The sequence below is a fragment of the Somniosus microcephalus genome, chromosome 26 (assembly GCF_052327205.1).
Source record: "Somniosus microcephalus isolate GS21.2 chromosome 26, FLI_Smic_1.0, whole genome shotgun sequence".
Lineage (NCBI taxonomy): Eukaryota > Metazoa > Chordata > Chondrichthyes > Squaliformes > Somniosidae > Somniosus > Somniosus microcephalus.
The window spans coordinates 1,397,409-1,415,197 of NC_141012.1; the positions used below are offsets into that span (position 1 = coordinate 1,397,409).

Consider the following 17,789-nt stretch of genomic DNA (forward strand, 5'->3'; position numbering starts at 1 on the left):
TATTGAGGGGTCAGTCACACAGTGACAGGGCCGCACTATCGAGCGGTCAGTCACACAGTGACAGGGCCGCACTATCGAGGGGTCAGTCAGCCACACAGTGACAGGGCCACACTATCGAGGGGTCAGTCAGTCACACCGTGACAGGCCCGCACTATCGAGGGGTCAGTCAGTCACACAGTGACAGGGCCGCACTATCGAGGGGTCAGTCACACAGCGACAGGGCCCCACTATCGAGGGGTCAGTCACACAGTGACAGGGCCGCACTATTGAGGGGTCAGTCACACATTGAGAGGGCCGCACTATCGAGGGGTCAGTCACACAGTGAGAGGGCCGCACTATCGAGGGGTCAGTCACACAGTGACAGGGCCACACTATCGAGGGGTCAGTCACACAGTGACAGGGCCACACTATCGAGGGGTCAGTCACACAGTGACAGGGCCGCACTATCGAGGGGTCAGTCACACAGTGAGAGGGCCGCACTATCGAGGGGTCAGTCACACAGTGACAGGGCCCCACTATCGATGGGTCAGTCACACAGTGACAGGGCCACACTATCGAGGGGTCAGTCACACAGTGACAGGGCCACACTATCGAGGGGTCAGTCACACAGTGAGAGGGCCGCACTATCGAGGGGTCAGTCACACAGTGACAGGGCCACACTATCGAGGGGTCAGTCACACAGTGACAGGGCCACACTATCGAGGGGTCAGTCACACAGTGACAGGGCCGCACTATCGAGGGGTCAGTCACACAGTGAGAGGGCCGCACTATCGAGGGGTCAGTCACACAGTGACAGGGCCCCACTATCGATGGGTCAGTCACACAGTGACAGGGCCACACTATCGAGGGGTCAGTCACACAGTGACAGGGCCACACTATCGAGGGGTCAGTCACACAGTGAGAGGGCCGCACTATCGAGGGGTCAGTCACACAGTGACAGGGCCACACTATCGAGGGGTCAGTCACACAGTGACAGGGCCACACTATCGAGGGGTCAGTCACACAGTGACAGGGCCGCACTACCGAGGGGTCAGTCACACAGTGAGAGGGCCGCACTACCGAGGGGTCAGTCACACAGTGAGAGGGCCGCACTATCGAGGGGTCAGTCACACAGTGACAGGGCCACACCATCGAGGGGTCAGTCACACAGTGACAGGGCCGCACTATCGAGGGGTCAGTCACACAGTGAGCGGGCCGCACTATCGAGGGGTCAGTCACACAGTGAGAGGGCCCCACTATCGAGGGGTCAGTCACACAGTGACAGGGCCCCACTATCGATGGGTCAGTCACACAGTGACAGGGCCACACTATCGAGGGGTCAGTCACACAGTGACAGGGCCACACTATCGAGGGGTCAGTCACACAGTGACAGGGCCACACTATCGAGGGGTCAGTCACAGTGAGAGGGCCGCGCTATCGAGGGGTCAGTCACACAGTGAGAGGGCCGCACTATCGAGGGGTCAGTCACACAGTGACAGGGCCACACTATCGAGGGGTCAGTCACAGTGAGAGGGCCGCACTATCGAGGGGTCAGTCACACAGTGAGAGGGCCGCATTATCGAGGAGTCAGTCACAGTGACAGGGCCCCACTATCGAGGGGAGTTAGCGAGCTGACAGGACCCTCAGGCCTCAATGATTCAGGCTCTGCCGTTTCTGCAGCAATCAGAGGCCATGAATTGCAGTAAAGCAGCAACAGCTCCCCGGGTGAAACCGCTTCCGTCTGCGAGAATGGAGCGATGTGCCTGATAGCCATGTAGGGCAACCCGCAAAGCTCAGAGAGCAGCCTGCTCAGCAAAGTATCACAGTATCAAACCACAAAAGAGTTCTTGCCCTGCTCTCAGCAAACAGTCAGCAGCCCACACATTTCAAATCAACAGAGCAGCATCAGAAGCAAGCGAAATGTTTAACCCTTTGTAAACTAGGCTTTCAATTTACAAAACAAGGAGCTTCAGTTGGTAAATCATCTGTAATAACCCCGTGCTGTGCCTGCCCTGGGAGTGTTTGATGGGACAGTGTAGAGGGAGCTTTACTCTGTATCTAACCCGTGCTGTACCTGCCCTGGGAGTGTTTGATGGGACAGTGTAGACGGAGCTTTACTCTGTATCTAACCCGTGCTGTGCCTGCCCAGGGAGTGTTTGATGGGACAGTGTAGAGGGAGCTTTACTCTGTATCTAACCCGTGCTGTTCCTGCCCTGGGAGTGTTTGATGGGACAGTGTAGAGGGAGCTTTACTCTGTATCTAACCCGTGCTGTACCTGCCCTGGGAGTGTTTGATGGGACAGTGCAGACGGAGCTTTACTCTGTATCTAACCCGTGCTGTGCCTGCCCTGGGAGTGTTTGATGGGACAGTGTAGACGGAGCTTTACTCTGTATCTAACCCGTGCTGTACCTGCCCTGGGAGTGTTTGATGGGACAGTGTAGAGGGAGCTTTACTCTGTATCTAACCCGTGCTGTACCTGCCCTGGGAGTGTTTGATGGGACAGTGTAGAGGGAGCTTTACTCTGTATCTAACCCCGTGCTGTACCTGCCCAGGGAGTGTTTGATGGGACAGTGTAGAGGGAGCTTTACTCTGTATCTAACCTGTGCTGTACCTGCCCAGGGAGTGTTTGATGGGACAGTGTAGAGGGAGCTTTACTCTGTATCTAACCCGTGCTGTACCTGCCCAGGGAGTGTTTGATGGGACAGTGTAGAGGGAGCTTTACTCTGTATCTAACCCGTGCTGTACCTGCCCAGGGAGTGTTTGATGGGACAGTGCAGAGGGAGCTTTACTCTGTATCTAACCCGTGCTGTACCTGCCCTGGGAGTGTTTGATGGGACAGTGTAGAGGGAGCTTTACTCTGTATCTAACCCGTGCTGTACCTGCCCTGGGAGTGTTTGATGTGACAGTGTAGAGGGAGCTTTATTCTGTATCTATCCCGTGCTGTATCTGCCCTGGGAGTGTTTGATGGGACAGTGTAGAGGGAGCTTTACTCTGTATCTAACCCGTGCTGTACCTGCCCTGGGAGTGTTTGATGGGACAGTGTAGAGGGAGCTTTACTCTGTATCTAACCCGTGCTGTACCTGCCCTGGGAGTGTTTGATGGGACAGTGTAGAGGGAGCTTTACTCTGTATCTAACCCGTGCTGTACCTGCCCTGGGAGTGTTTGATGGGACAGTGTAGAGGGAGCTTTACTCTGTATCTAACCCCGTGCTGTACCTGCCCAGGGAGTGTTTGATGGGACAGTGTAGAGGGAGCTTTACTCTGTATCTAACCTGTGCTGTACCTGCCCAGGGAGTGTTTGATGGGACAGTGTAGAGGGAGCTTTACTCTGTATCTAACCCGTGCTGTACCTGCCCAGGGAGTGTTTGATGGGACAGTGTAGAGGGAGCTTTACTCTGTATCTAACCCGTGCTGTACCTGCCCAGGGAGTGTTTGATGGGACAGTGTAGAGGGAGCTTTACTCTGTATCTAACCCGTGCTGTACCTGCCCTGGGAGTGTTTGATGGGACAGTGTAGAGGGAGCTTTACTCTGTATCTAACCCGTGCTGTACCTGCCCTGGGAGTGTTTGGTGTGACAGTGTAGAGGGAGCTTTATTCTGTATCTATCCCGTGCTGTACCTGCCCTGGGAGTGTTTGATGGGACAGTGTAGAGGGAGCTTTACTCTGTATCTAACCCGTGCTGTACCTGCACTGGGAGTGTTTGATGTGACAGTGTAGAGGGAGCTTTATTCTGTATCTATCCCGTGCTGTACCTGCCCTGGGAGTGTTTGATGGGACAGTGTAGAGGGAGCTTTACTCTGTATCTAACCCGTGCTGTACCTGCCCTGGGAGTGTTTGATGGGACAGTGTAGAGGGAGCTTTACTCTGTATCTAACCCGTGCTGTACCTGCCCTGGGAGTGTTTGATGGGACAGTGTAGAGGGTGCTTTACTCTGTATCTAACCCCGTGCTGTGCCTGTCCTGGGAGTGTTTGATGGGACAGTGTAGAGGGAGCTTTACTCTGTATCTAACCCGTGCTGTACCTGTCCTGGGAGTGTTTGATAGGACAGTGTAGAGGGAGCTTTACTCTGTATCTAACCCGTGCTGTACCTGTCCTGGGAGTGTTTGATGGGACAGTATAGAGGGAGCTTTACTCTGTATCTAACCCGTGCTGTACCTGCCCTGGGAGTGTTTGATGGGGACAGTGTAGAGGGTGCTTTACTCTGTATCTAACCCCGTGCTGTGCCTGTCCTGGGAGTGTTTGATGGGACAGTGTAGAGGGAGCTTTACTCTGTATCTAACCCGTGCTGTACCTGTCCTGGGAGTGTTTGAAGGGACAGTGTAGAGGGAGCTTTACTCTGTATCTAACCCGTGCTGTACCTGTCCTGGGAGTGTTTGATGGGACAGTGTAGAGGGAGCTTTACTCTGTATCTAACCCGTGCTGTACCTGCCCTGGGAGTGTTTGATGGGACAGTGTAGAGGGAGCTTTACTCTGTATCTAACCCATGCTGTACCTGTCCTGGGAGTGTTTGATGGGACAGTGTAGAGGGAGCTTTACTCTGTATCTAACCCATGCTGTACCTGCCCTGGGAGTGTTTGATGGGACAGTGTCGAGGGTGCTTTACTCTCTATCAAACCCGTGCTGTACCTGCCCTGGGAGTGTTTGATGGGACAGTGTAGAGGGAGCTTTACTCTGTATCTAACCCAGTGCTGTACCTGCCCTGGGAGTGTTTGATGGGACAGTGTAGAGGGAGCTTCACTCTGTATCTAACCCAGTCTGTTGGCTAAACGAGCAGGAATGTGTTTATTTGAAGACTGAGAAACATCAAAGTAACAAGAATTTTAAACGACATTTTTGACTCACCCTCTGTCGGACTCAGACCGAGGATTCACGGCCACAGAAAAAATTAGGAAGTTCGGAGACTTTTTGGCGACAAGAATCTGAAATGTTTTACCAGAAGTGACTATTGAGGCAAAGACTGGAACATCTTTGAAATCAGGGCTGGGAACCGGCAGGGAAATGAGATTGGAGCAGACTCTCCTTGAAGAGCTAGCACCCACGCAGGTGTGATGGCCTGAATGGCCTCCTTCTGTGCCGTTAATGGAAAGGCCGATTCCACACTTTGGGAGGAGCAGCGATCCCAGGATCAACAGTCTGTGATAGGAGGAGAGAAACATGGGCTGTGTCCGTGATCTCCCAGTGAGAGTCTCTCCAGCAGCGGGAACACGGAAATTTCCCTGATACGATTCTCGGGACGTGGGTGTTGTTGGCAAGGCTGGCGGTGAGCCGCCTTCTTGGACCGTTGCAGTCCTGGTTGTGACAGTGCTGTAAGAGAGGGAATTCCAGGATTTTGACCCAGCAATGATGAAGGAACAGCGAGGGGAACATGGAGGTGATGGAGTTCCCATGCACCTGCTGCCCTTGTCCTTCTAGAGGTCACGGGTTTGGGAGGTGCTGTCGAAGAAACCTTAGTGAGTTGCTGCAGTGCATCTTGTAGATGGTACACACTGCAGACACGGTGCGTCGGTGGTGGGCGGAGTGCATGTTGAGTCCCGTGGCGGGGGCATTGATCAAGCGACTGGTTTGTCCTGGATGGTGTTGAGCTACTTGGCTCTACCCATCAATTGAGTGGTGAGTGTTCCATCACACTCCTGACTGGAGTCTTGTAGATGGTGGGGAGGCTTTGAATGGTCAGAAGGTGAGACACTCATCACCGAGTCCTCAGCCTCTTTCCTGGTCTTAGCCATGGCATTGATAGGGTCAGTCCTGTTAAGCTTCTGGTCAATGGTGACCCCCCAAGATGTTAACAATGGGGACTCGAAAATGGTGGTGCCCATGAAAGTCATGGGGATGTGGCCGGACTTCCTCTTGTTCGAGATGGTCTTCACCTTGCACTGAAATACCTTCTCACCCTCTCACAATAAACACAATTTTGCGATTTGTTCACTGCCTTTAATGAAGCTAATTGTCCATCGAGGGAATGACTTGCAGCCCCAGCGACTCCATCACTGATACACAGAACAGCAAAAGCATATTCAAACTTACACAGTCCGAGTACAGAGAAACACATTTAAATAAGGGTTCGGAGGTGATGTTGAAGAGTTGGACACAATGCCTAAACAAAGGCTTATGTGAAAACTGGAGAGATCTGACTGGGGACTGAAGCTTGAAGCTGAATCCCCAATGAAGGCAATGGGCTGGGATATCGAGCCAAGCCTGAACCCCTCTGGGAAAGGAATCCCAATCATTCTCGGGCTGATGTCACAGTATTTCTTCTCCAGTATAGACTGTTAAAAAGCATACGGGACCCTTGGCTTCATAAATAGAGGCAGAGAGTACAAAAGCAAGGAAGTGATGCTAAACTTTTATAAAACACTGGTTAGGCCTCAGCTGGAGAATTGGGTCCAATTCTGGGCAACACATTTTAGGAAGGATGTCAAGGCCCTGGAGAGAGTACAGAGGAGATTTACTGGAATGGTAACAGGAATGAGGGACTTCAGTTACGTGGAGAGACAGGAGAAGCTGGGGTTGTTCTCCTAGGAGCAGAAAAGGTTAAGAGGAGATTTAATAGAGGTGTTCAAAATCATAAACGGTTCCGATTGCTGTCCAGTGGCTTCTGCTGCCAACTGTGGGCATCAGTGGTTGAGTGGTTGAGTATATTCAAGGCTGAGAGCGATAGATTTTTGGACTCTAAGGGAATCAAGGGATACGGGGATCGGGCAGGAAAGTGGAGTTGAGGTCGAAGATCAGCCATGATCCTACTGAATGGCGGAGCAAGCTCGAGAGGCTGTATTGCCGACTCCAGCTCCTAATTCTTATGTTCTTATGACAGTCACGTGTGGGTGTTTCTCAGACAGGTACCAGGGGGCACTGGTGAAATGCACCCCAATAACCAGCAGCTTCAGGAGCGGCGGAACGAACGACGGGAGGGAATGAGGAATTTAGGAGATGTATTTGTGACATGGGATGTGATTATGTTGTTGGGTGTTTGTATGTGGCCATGATGCTTTCCCATGGACCTATCCCTTTAAATTAGCGCTAGGGCAGAATGTACAGGTACAGGGGCGGGGGAGGGGAACAAGACAGGGAGTTCACTCCGGATAATGCAGGTCGAACTCCGTTACACATTCCTGCCTCACAAAAAAAACTAGAGCAAATAAGCTAACAGAGGGTGGGGAGATTGGATGGGGAGGGGAGAGAGGGAGAGGTGAAAGAGAGGGGGAGGGAGGAGAGGGGAGAGGGAGTGGGGGAAGGGGGCAGAGAATCGGAGGTTCCATTTTTTCAGTAATTTCTGTGCAACTTGTCATAAACGTCTCGCTGTCCACCTTTAATAGGCTGAAAAATATAAATGATAAATCAGGAAAGGTAATCAATTTTATGAATAAAATTTCAAGTAAACAATAATTGGGAATACAGCAGAGAGCATTGTGAGGCGAGGGCGAGAGAAGTGAAGGAGGGAGGAAGGCAGCGAGGGACAGATGGATTGCATTTCTACACTGCCTTTCACAACTTTACAGCCAATGAAGTACTTTTTGAAGTGTAGTCACTGTTGTAATGTAGGAACCGCGGCAGCCAATTTGTGCACAACAAGATCCCACAAACAGCAATGTGATAATGACCAGATAATCCATCTCAGTGATGTTGGTTGAGTGATAAATATTTGCCCCAGGACACTGGGGAGAACTGTCCTGCTCTTCTTCCAATATTGTCATGGGATCTTTTACAGCCCCCGAGAGGGCAGAAGGGGCCACGGTTTGACGTCTCATCCGAAAGACAGCACCTCTGACAGTGCGGCGCTCCCTCAGTACTGCCCCTCCGACAGTGCGGCGCTCCCTCAGTACTGCCCCTCCGACAGTGCAACATTCCCTCAGTACTGCCCCTCCGACAGTGCAGCGCTCCCTCAGTACCGACCCTCTGACAGTGTGGTGCTCCCTCACTACTGCCTCTCCGACAGTGCAGCATTCCCTCAGAACCGCCCCTCCGACAGTGCAGCGCACCCTCAGTACTAACCCCCCGACAGTGCGGCGCTCCCTCAGTACTGACCCACCAACAGTGCAGCACTCCCTCAGTACTGACCCTCCGACAGTGCAGCATTCCCTCAGTACTGCCCCTCAGTACTGCCCCTCCGACAGTGCAGCGCTCCCTCAGTACTGACCCTCCGACAGTGTGGTGCTCCCTCACTACTGCCCCTCCGACAGTGCAGCATTCCCTCAGAACCGCCCCTCCGACAGTGCAGCACTCCTTCAGTACTGCCCCTCCGACAGTGAAGCACTCCCTCAGTACTGCCCCTCCGACAGTGCAGCGCTCCCTCAGTACTAACCCTCCGACAGTGCAGCACTCCCTCAGTACTGACCCTCCGACAGTGCAGTGCTCCCTCAGTACTGCCCCTCCGACAGTGCAGTGCACCTTCAGTACTGACCCGCCGACAGAGTGGTGCTCCCTCAGTACTGACCCTCCGACAGTGCAGCGCTCTCTCAGTACTGCCCCTCCAATAGTGCAGCGCATCTTCAGTACTGACCCGCCGACAGAGTGGTGCTCCCTCAGTACTGCCCCTCCGACAGTGCGGCGCTCCCTCAGTACTGCCCTGCCGACAGTGCGGCGCTCCCTCAGTACTGCCCTGCCGACAGAGTGGTGCTCCCTCAGTACTGACCCTCCGACAGTGCAGCGCTCCCTCAGTACTGACCCTCCGACAGTGCAGCGCTCCCTCAGTACTGACCCTCCGACAGTGCAGTGCTCCCTCAGTACTGACCCTCCGACAGTGCAACACTCCCTCAGTACTGCCCCTCCGACAGTGCAACACTCCCTCAGTACTGACCCTCCGACAGTGCAACACTCCCTCAGTACTGCCCCTCCGACAGTGCAACACTCCTTCAGTACTGCCCCTCCGACAGTGCAGCGCTCTCTCAGTACTGCCCCTCCGACAGTGCAGCGCTCTCTCAGTACTGCCCCTCCAATAGTGCAGCACTCCCTCAGTACTGCCCCTCCGACAGTGCGGCACTCCCTCAGTACTGCCCCTCCGACAGTGCAGCACACCTTCAGTACTGCCCCTCCGACAGTGCGGCACTCCCTCAGTACCGCCCCTCCGACAGTGCAGCACTCCCTCAGTACTGCCCCTCCGACAGTGCGGCACTCCCTCAGTACTGCACTGGGAGTGTCGGCCTGGATTATGGGCTTAAGTCTCTGGAATGGGGCTTGAACCCATGACATTCTGACTTCGAGGTGAGAGTTGCTCCCACTGAGCCAATGCTTGCACTGAGGACTGAGAAGGATATTGAGTTCCACAGATTGAAGTCCTGGGACAGAATGAGTTTGGGCCAGTGGTGTTGGAAAGAGTCCCAGTAAGGATGGACGGGGGAGGATGAGGTGTTGGGGATCTGGAGGATCAAGCGGGGCAGGTTTCGAGGCAATGCCCAAGTCGAGTTAATAAAAGCAGAGGCTGCAGTGATGCCCACCGCTGAGAGAGGCTGACAACATTTTAAAGGCTTTACCGCATAATGGGGGTTTTGATGCGGCGATGTCATGTCTGATGGCCGAGTCGGTGGAATATCATCAGCTTCAAATGGCAGGGAACGGAATTCTGAAAGAGGAAACATTATAAATAGCGGGATAGGCGGGAAACCCCGCCCTAGAGGCAGCACCTGACAAACACAAGGAGCGATTATCTTCTGCACTATCCCATCAAACACTCCCAGGGCAGGTACAGCACGGGTTAGATACAGAGTAAAGCTCCCTCTACACTGTCCCATCAAACACTCCCAGGGCAGGTACAGCATGGGTTAGATACAGAGTAAAGCTCCCTCTACACTGTCCCATCAAACACTCCCAGGGCAGGTACAGCATGGGTTAGATACAGAGTAAAGCTCCCTCTGCACTGTCCCATCAAACACTCCCAGGGCAGGTACAGCACAGGTTAGATACAGAGTAAAGCTCCCTCTACACTGTCCCATCAAACACTCCCAAGGCAGGTACAGCACGGGTTAGATACAGAGTAAAGCTCCCTCTACACTGTCCCATCAAACACTCCCAGGGCAGGTACAGCACGGGTTAGATACAGAGTAAAGCTCCCTCTACACTGTCCCATCAAACACTCCCAGGGCAGGTACAGCACAGGTTAGATACTTAGATTGGGTATTATGTAATGAGAAAGGATTAATTAGCAATCTTGTTGTGCGAGGACCCTTGGGGCGGAGCGATCATAATATGATCGAATTCTTCATTAAGATGGAGAGTGAAGTATTTGACTCAGAGACTAGGGTCTTGAATTTAAATAAAGGGAACTACAATGGTATGAGGTGCAAGTTGGCTAGCATGTATTGGGGAATGTTACTTAAAGAGTTGACGGTGGATAGGCAATGGCAAACATTTAAAGATCGCATGGATGTACTACAGAATTTGTTCATCCCTGTTTGACATAAAAATAAAACAAAAAAGGTGACTCAACTGTGGCTAACAAGGGAAATTAGGGATAGCATAAGATCCGAGGAAAGGGCATATAAATTGGCCAGAAAAAGCAACAAACCTGAGGATTGGGAGCAGTTTAGGATTCAGCAAAGGAGGACAAAGGGATTAATTAAGAGGGGGGAAATAGAGTATGAGAGTAAGCTTTCAGGGAACATAAAAACTGACTGTAAAAGCTTCTATAGATATGTGAAGAGAAAAAGATTGGTGAAGTCAAGCATAGGTCCCTTGCAGTCAGAATCAGGGGAATTTATAATGGGGAACAAAGAAATGGCTGACCAATTAAATACATACTTTGGTTCTGTCTTCACAAAGGAGGACACAAATAACCTCCCAGAGATGTCAGGGAACATAGGGTCTAATGAGAGGGAGGAACTGAATTAAATCAGTATTTGTAGGGAAATGGTGTTGGGGAAATTGACGGGATTGAAGGCCGATAAATCCCATGGGCCTGATAATCTACATCCTAGGATACTTAAGGAAGTGGCCCTAGAAATAGTAGATGCATTGCTGGTCATCTTCCAAAATTCTATAGACTCTGGAACAGTTCCCATGGATTGGAGGGTAGCTAATGTAACCCCACTAATCAAAAAAGGTGGTAGAGAGAAAACGGGGAATTACAGACATCGGTCGTGAGGAAAATGCTGGAGTCCGTTATAAAAGATGTAATAGCAGAGCACTTGGAAAACAGTGACAGGATCGGACAAAGTCAACATGGATTTACAAAAGGTAAATTGTGCTTCACTAATCTACTGGAATTTTTTGAGGATGTAACTGGTAGAATAGATAAGGGAGAACCAGTGGATGTGGTGTATTTGGACTTTCAGAAGGCTTTTGATATCAAATCAAATCAAATCAACTTTTATTGTCATTGTTAGTGCACAAGTGCAGTACAACGAAATGTAGGCTTGCGGCTCCCGCATAGGAGATTAGCATGTAAAGTTAAAGCACATGGGATTGGGGGAAAGGTATTGACTTGGATAGAGAACTGGTTGGCAGACAGGAAGCAGAGTTGGAATAAACGGATCTTTATCTGAGTGGCAGGCAGTGACTAGTGGGGTACCGCAGGGATCGGTCCTAGGACCCCAGCTATTCACAATATATATTAATGATCTAGACAAGGGAACTAGATGTAATATCTCCAAGTTTGCAGATGAGGTGGGTGGGCGTGTGTGCTGTGAGGAGGATGCAGAGAAACTCCAGTATGATTTGGACAGGTTGGGTAACTGGGCAGATGCATGGCAGATGCAGCATAATGTGGATAAATGTGAGGTTAGCCACTTAGGTGGCAAAAACAGGAAGGCAGATTATTATCTGAATGGCAATAGATTGGGAGAAGGGGAAGTGCAATGAGACCTGGGTGTCCTTGTGCACCAGTCACTGAAGGTAAGCATGCAGGTGCAGCAGGTAGTTAAGAAGGCAAATGGTATGTTGGCCTTCATAGCGAGAGGATTTGAGTACAGGAGCAAGGATGTCTTGCTGCAGTTGTACAGGGCCTTGGTGAAACCACACCTTGAGTATTGTGCGCAGTTTTGGTCGCCTTATCTGAGGAAGGATGTTCTTGCCATGGAGGGAGTGCAGCGAAGATTCACCAGGCTGATACCTGGGATGGCAGGAATGACGTATGAGGAGAGATTGGGTCGATTGGGCTTATATTCGCTGGAGTTTAGAAGAATGAGAGGGGATCTCAATGAAACTTATAAAATTCTAACAGGACTAGACAGACTAGATGCAGGAAGGATGTTCCCGATGGCGGGGGAGTCCAGAACCAGGGGTCACAGTCTAAAGATAAGGGGTAAGCCATTTAGGACAGAGATGAGGAGGAATCTCTTCACCCAGAGAGTCGTGAACCTGTGGAATTCTCTACCACAGAAGGTAGTTGAGGCCAATTCATTAACTATATTCAAGAAGGAGTTAGATATATTTCTTAAGGCTAAAGGGATCAAGGGATATGGGGAGAAAGCAGGGACCGTGTACTGAGTTTGGATGATCAGCCATGATCTCATTGAATGATGGAGCAGGCTCGAGGGGCCGAATGACCTACTCCTGCTCCTATCTTCTATGTTTCTATGTTACACTGTCCCATCAAACAGATTAGAGGTTTAAATGTGTGGCTCAAACAGTGGTGCGGGAGGAAGGGATTTCAGTTCATGGGGCACTGGCACCAGTACTGGGGAAAGAGGGAGCTGTTCCGTTGGGAGCGACTGCACCTAAATTGGGCTGGGAGCAGTGTCCCGGCAAACCAAATAACTAGGGCAGTAGACAGGGCATTAAACTAATGACAGGGGTGCGGGGGGGGTGGTGTGGGTAGGATTCAGGAAAGAGCAACTTTAAAAGCAGTGAGAGAAATGTCGAGGCTCTAGAGCAGAGTTGAGTTCTGGGTAAAAATAAGCAGAGTGGGTCAGGAAGGGCCAGAGAGAGTAACAAAGGTAATAAGGCATCAGTGACATCAGGGGAAAATAGAAATAAATCAAAGCTAAAGGCACGATATCTGAATGTGAAGCATTCGCAACAAAATAGATGAATTAATAGCACAGATAGAAATGAATATGTTTGAACTAATAGCCATTACGGAGATGTGGTTACAATGTGGCCAAGGTTGGGAACTAAATATTCTAGGATACTTAACTTTTAGAAGAGATAGGCAAAATGGAAAAGGAGGAGGGGCAGCCCTGATAATAAAGGATGTGATAAAGACAGTAGAGAGAAAGGATCTTAGCTCCGAAAATCAAGAAGTAGAATCAGTTTGGGTGGAGACATTGGTGGGAGTGGTTTATAGGCCCCCAAACAGTAGTTGTAATGTAGGTCAGAGTATAAATCAGGACACTAGAGGTGCGTGTAACAAGGGTAATACAGTAATCATGGGGGACTTTAATCTACATATAGACTGGGCAAACCAAATTTGCAATAATAGTGTGGAGGACGAATTCATGGAATGTAAGCAAGATAGTTTTCTAGATCAGTATGTTGAGGAACCAACTAGGGAACAGGCTATTTTAGATCTAGTATTGTGCAATGAGAAAGGGTTAATTAATAACCTTGTAGTAAAGGGGCCTTTAGGGAAGAGTGACCATAATATGACAGAATTTTATTTTGAGTTTGAAAATGATTTAGTTAAATACGAAACTAGGGTCTTAAACCTAAACAAAGCAAACTACGTAGGTATGAGCGGCGAGTTGGCTAAGGTAGATTGGGAAACTACGGGTTAGATTCACAGTAAAGTTCCCTCTACATTATCCCATCAAACACTCCCAGGGCAGATACAGCACGGAGTTAGATACAGAGTAAAGCTCCCTCTACACTGTCCCATCAAACACTCCCAGGGCAGGTACAGCACGGGTTAGATACAGAGTAAAGCTCCCTCTACATTGTCCCATCAAACACTCCCAGGGCAGGTACAGCACGGGTTAGATACAGAGTAAAGCTCCCTCTACACTGTCCCATCAAACACTCCCAGGGCAGGTACAGCACGGGTTAGATACAGAGTAAAGCTCCCTCTACACTGTCCCATCAAACACTCCCAGGGCAGGTACAGCACGGGGTTAGATACAGAGTAAAGCTCCCTCTACACTGTCCCATCAAACACTCCCAGGGCAGGTACAGCACGGGGTTAGATACAGAGTAAAGCTCCCTCTACACTGTCCCATCAAACACTCCCAGGGCAGGTACAACACGGGTTAGATACAGAGTAAAGCTTCCTCTACACTGTCCCATCAAACACTCCCAGGGCAGGTACAGCACGGGTTAGATACAGAGTAAAGCTCCCTCTACACTGTCCCATCAAACACTCCCAGGGCAGGTACAGCACGGGTTTGATACAGAGTAAAGCTCCCTCTACATTGTCCCATCAAACACTCCCAGGGCAGGTACAGCACGGGTTAGATACAGAGTAAAGCTCCCTCTACACTGTCCCATCAAACACTCCCAGGGCAGGTACAGCACGGGTTAGATACAGAGTAAAGCTCCCTCTACACTGTCCCATCAAACACTCCCAGGGCAGGTACAGCACGGGGTTAGATACAGAGTAAAGCTCCCTCTACACTGTCCCATCAAACACTCCCAGGGCAGGTACAGCACGGGTTAGACACAGAGTAAAGCTCCCTCTACACTGTCCCATCAAACACTCCCAGGGCAGGTACAGCACAGGTTAGATACAGAGTAAAGCTCCCTCTACACTGTCCCATCAAACACTCCCAGGGCAGGTACAGCACAGGTTAGATACAGAGTAAAGCTCCCTCTACACTGTCCCATCAAACACTCCCAGGGCAGGTACAGCACGGGTTAGATACAGAGTAAAGCTGTCTTTTTGCCCTAAGAATGTTTGATATAACTGAGTGTCTCGCTCGGCCACTTCAATTAAGAGTCAACCACGCTGGTGTGGGACTGGAGTCACATATAGGCCCAGACCAGGTAAGGATGACAGGTTTCCTTCCCTAAAGGACATCAGTGAATCATTTGGGTTTTTACGACAATCCAGCAGCTTCATGGTCACTTTTACTGATCCCAGCTTTTTATTTCCAGATTTTTTTCCAAATTCTCAAATTACCCTGATGGATTTTGAAGTCACATTCTCTGGATTTCTAGCCAGGACTCTCCCGTACCCAGATTGACTATATATTAAAACAAAATCCAACCTTTGGAGGCTCCTCCTTGTCTCTTGGCGAAGCAGTAGACTGATAAAGCCACCAGGAGCGTCAGCAGCAGGTCGCCACAGATGATGCCAATCACTGTACCAGTGTTCAGGTCAATGCAGCCTTTACAAACTGGGGGGAGAGGGAGGCACAGTTTAACATTGAGAACATGCGAAGTATTAAGAAATACAGATGGTGGCTGCTCCAAACGTCACAATGGCAGACTTCAAGCACTAGGATTCACAGCTGAGAAACAGGCCAAGCGGCCCATCGGGTCTCGGCCGCTGTTTATGGTCCACACGAGTAGAACTTCAGACCGAGCTTTCCGCTCTCGGTGAACTGCCAGACATTCACTCGGCAGAATTCAGAATACACAAATTAAAAGGAGTTCAGGCAACGTGGGGAATGTGAAAGGTTATCAGTCCAAGAAGGCAGAACAATCACAGGATGTGAAAGGTCAAGAGACAAATTGCAGAGCTGGCTGAGGATTAAACGGTAAACGTGTCTTTTCAACAAGTCCATTAAACCTCCAGCATGTTCTGTCTCCTCTCAGATTTCCTGCAATCTGTTTTTCCTTTTATTTCTAGACATGCCGATTAATCAGCGTTTACCTTTCACTCGGATATAAAACTGCTGGATGCGACCCGTGACTTGACATTGATATTTGCCGTCGTTGTCCTCCGAGTATTCAGTTATGATGTAGGTTTGTTTGCGTTCTTTGGAGAGAAGTTCCTTTTTTGAGTTAATCACTTTATGCCAGGAATAAACGTCTTCTGGATTCTCGAAGGGGCATGTTAAAGTGACTGTGGTCCCATCAACCTCCACTTGTTCTATCAAAGCAAGAAAGTACCATATTTTCTAAATGGTCTTCTCATTATTAAACTATTTTAGTTGCTTAATTTCAGAAATCTATTTTAATCAGGACACAAAAATGTCAAGTTTACTCACTCTCTGCACTCGCTGTTACTCCTGTGACAAAGGAAAGGTCCATGATTAAAAATTCATCACTATTTATATATTTCAATAACATTTTAATGTTAGCAATTTAAAAGCTATCCCTTTACAACCATCCCGATTCCTGCTGTGCGGAGCTGGCTATTTTCCGCCAAGGATGCTGTCGGGATTGGTCTCCAGTGCTCCAGGACTCGGGAGGAGGAATCAGCCTGGAGTCTCCTCCAACCATCACTGTGAGGCTCCTGGGCACCGAGCTCGCTTGGACATTGGGCAGAGGCGGGAGCAGGGCTGGGAATTCACCCCTCTCCCCCCTACACCACCCCAGCTGAATAATTGGCACCTTCAGGAGAGGAGAGGAGGAACATTGCCAAAAACAAAATATTTCAATAAAATATTCCCACTGGTTAAAATGTCATAAAATGACTTGTTCAAATCATTTAAAAAATATTTTGTATTTTGAGTATCTTCAGAAAAATCCCAATATTGTTTAAATATCTTTCAGAGCTCAAAAATTAAAAGTACATAAATATTATAGAAGCCAATAGCAACAGTCACACACAACACTTGATCGATGGAGAGGGGCGGGAGGAGGCTGGTGGGCCGAATGGGCCGAATGGCCTGTTTCTGTAAATTCGATGTAATTCTATGTAACAACAGAAATATTATAGGGTGTTAAAAGTACTTTTCATCTAAAGTTAAATTAAATATTTCTGAGCAAATGTATATTAATTTTGGAACTTTAATTTAAGTTAAAGACCAAAATCTAACAGTAAAAGGTAATCCCTTGTCTTTGTGTCCATCTCAGGACTGTCACTAAGGGCTTGGCGTACAGTGAGTTACCAGGCACGACAAGTGCTAATCTGACAAAGCAGGTGCCATTTTGCAAAGAGCAAGATCCCACTATTGGCAATGAGTTGAGTGGTCAGTAGACTTTGCAACACAGAAGGGGGCCATTCAGCCATCGATCCTGCTGGCTTTTTAACTGTCTGCTCTAAACCCAATTCCCCTGTTTTCTGCTCCAATTCTTTTATATTCTTTTTGCCTTATATAACTTCCTATACATTTTTGGTGTTGGTTGAGGATAAATATTGGCCAGGACACCGGGGATAACTCTCCTGCTCTTCTTTGAAATAGTGCCATGGGATCTTTTACATCCACCGGAGAGGGCAGACGGGGCCTCGGTTTAACGTCTCATCCAAAAGACGGCACCTCCGATAGTGCAGCACTCCCTCAGTACTGCACTGAGTGTCAACCTGGATTATGGGCTCAAGTCTCTGGAGTGGGGATTGAATCCACAACCTTCTGAGTCAGAGGCGTGAGTATTATTCACAAAACACATCTGAAAGCAATGAAAAAAATTGAACAAAATTAAATCCACAAAGTTTCACAAAACTTCTTTTCTTCAACCCTCGCGCTAACACGAAGGTGAACTCACCCAATAGCAGCAAGATTGCAAGTGCTGGAATCTCAGAGTGTGTCTGCATGATCTCTGCTCCCAAATACACGGGCGGCCCTCACTTGTTGGTCCTCACGAGGCAGCTCGCTGCGATTTTGTTTTAGGCTTTCAGAAAGTGGAAAATAAACATAGGAGAGAGGTCTGGTTGTTATGCAGAGTTGGAGCTGATTATATCTCAGTCCGTATCAATCTGTAGCGCACCTCTCTCGCTCACCAGAGTTTTGTGACGCGTTTGCAGGTTTGAAAGCTGCTGCTGGAGCTCTGAGCATTGAACAGGAAACAAGATACGCAGCGAGGAGACTGGCTTCAGACCACAGACTCATCAACAGCTTC

At 49.4% G+C, this 17,789-nt stretch overlaps 1 protein-coding gene across 4 annotated transcripts; it reads right to left on the reverse strand.

Annotated features, from left to right (window-relative positions):
* Positions 1 to 5,895: 5,895 nt before the first annotated feature.
* Positions 5,896 to 17,789, reverse strand: LOC147100193 (T-cell surface glycoprotein CD3 epsilon chain-like). 4 transcript variants are annotated; one of them, XM_085967631.1, is made up of 7 exons: positions 17,436 to 17,789; positions 17,300 to 17,339; positions 15,995 to 16,015; positions 15,658 to 15,876; positions 15,050 to 15,178; positions 9,446 to 9,534; positions 5,896 to 7,292 (listed from the first exon to the last, which is right to left on the reverse strand). In XM_085967631.1, exons 2-7 carry the CDS (start codon positions 17,337 to 17,339, stop codon positions 7,239 to 7,241), a joined length of 552 nt encoding a protein of 183 aa, XP_085823757.1. In that variant the 5' UTR covers positions 17,436 to 17,789; the 3' UTR covers positions 5,896 to 7,238. The 4 variants fall into 4 exon arrangements, with proteins under 4 accessions (XP_085823757.1, XP_085823756.1, XP_085823758.1 ...); XM_085967630.1 differs by lacking the exon at positions 17,300 to 17,339 and having other exon boundaries at positions 17,436 to 17,782; XM_085967632.1 differs by lacking the exons at positions 15,995 to 16,015; positions 17,300 to 17,339 and having other exon boundaries at positions 17,436 to 17,787.

Excerpts from the sequence above, each read along its gene's own strand:
- LOC147100193 (XM_085967629.1), bottom strand. The coding sequence starts at position 16,076 with ATGTTATTGAAATATATAAATAGTGATGAATTTTTAATCATGGACCTT. Across the intron at positions 15,877-15,994 it reads AGTAACAGCGAGTGCAGAGA|AACAAGTGGAGGTTGATGGG; the intron begins GTGAGTAAACTT and ends TTGCTTTGATAG. Across the intron at positions 7,293-9,445 it reads ATCAAAACCCCCATTATGCG|CCTATTAAAGGTGGACAGCG; the intron begins GTAAAGCCTTTA and ends TATATTTTTCAG.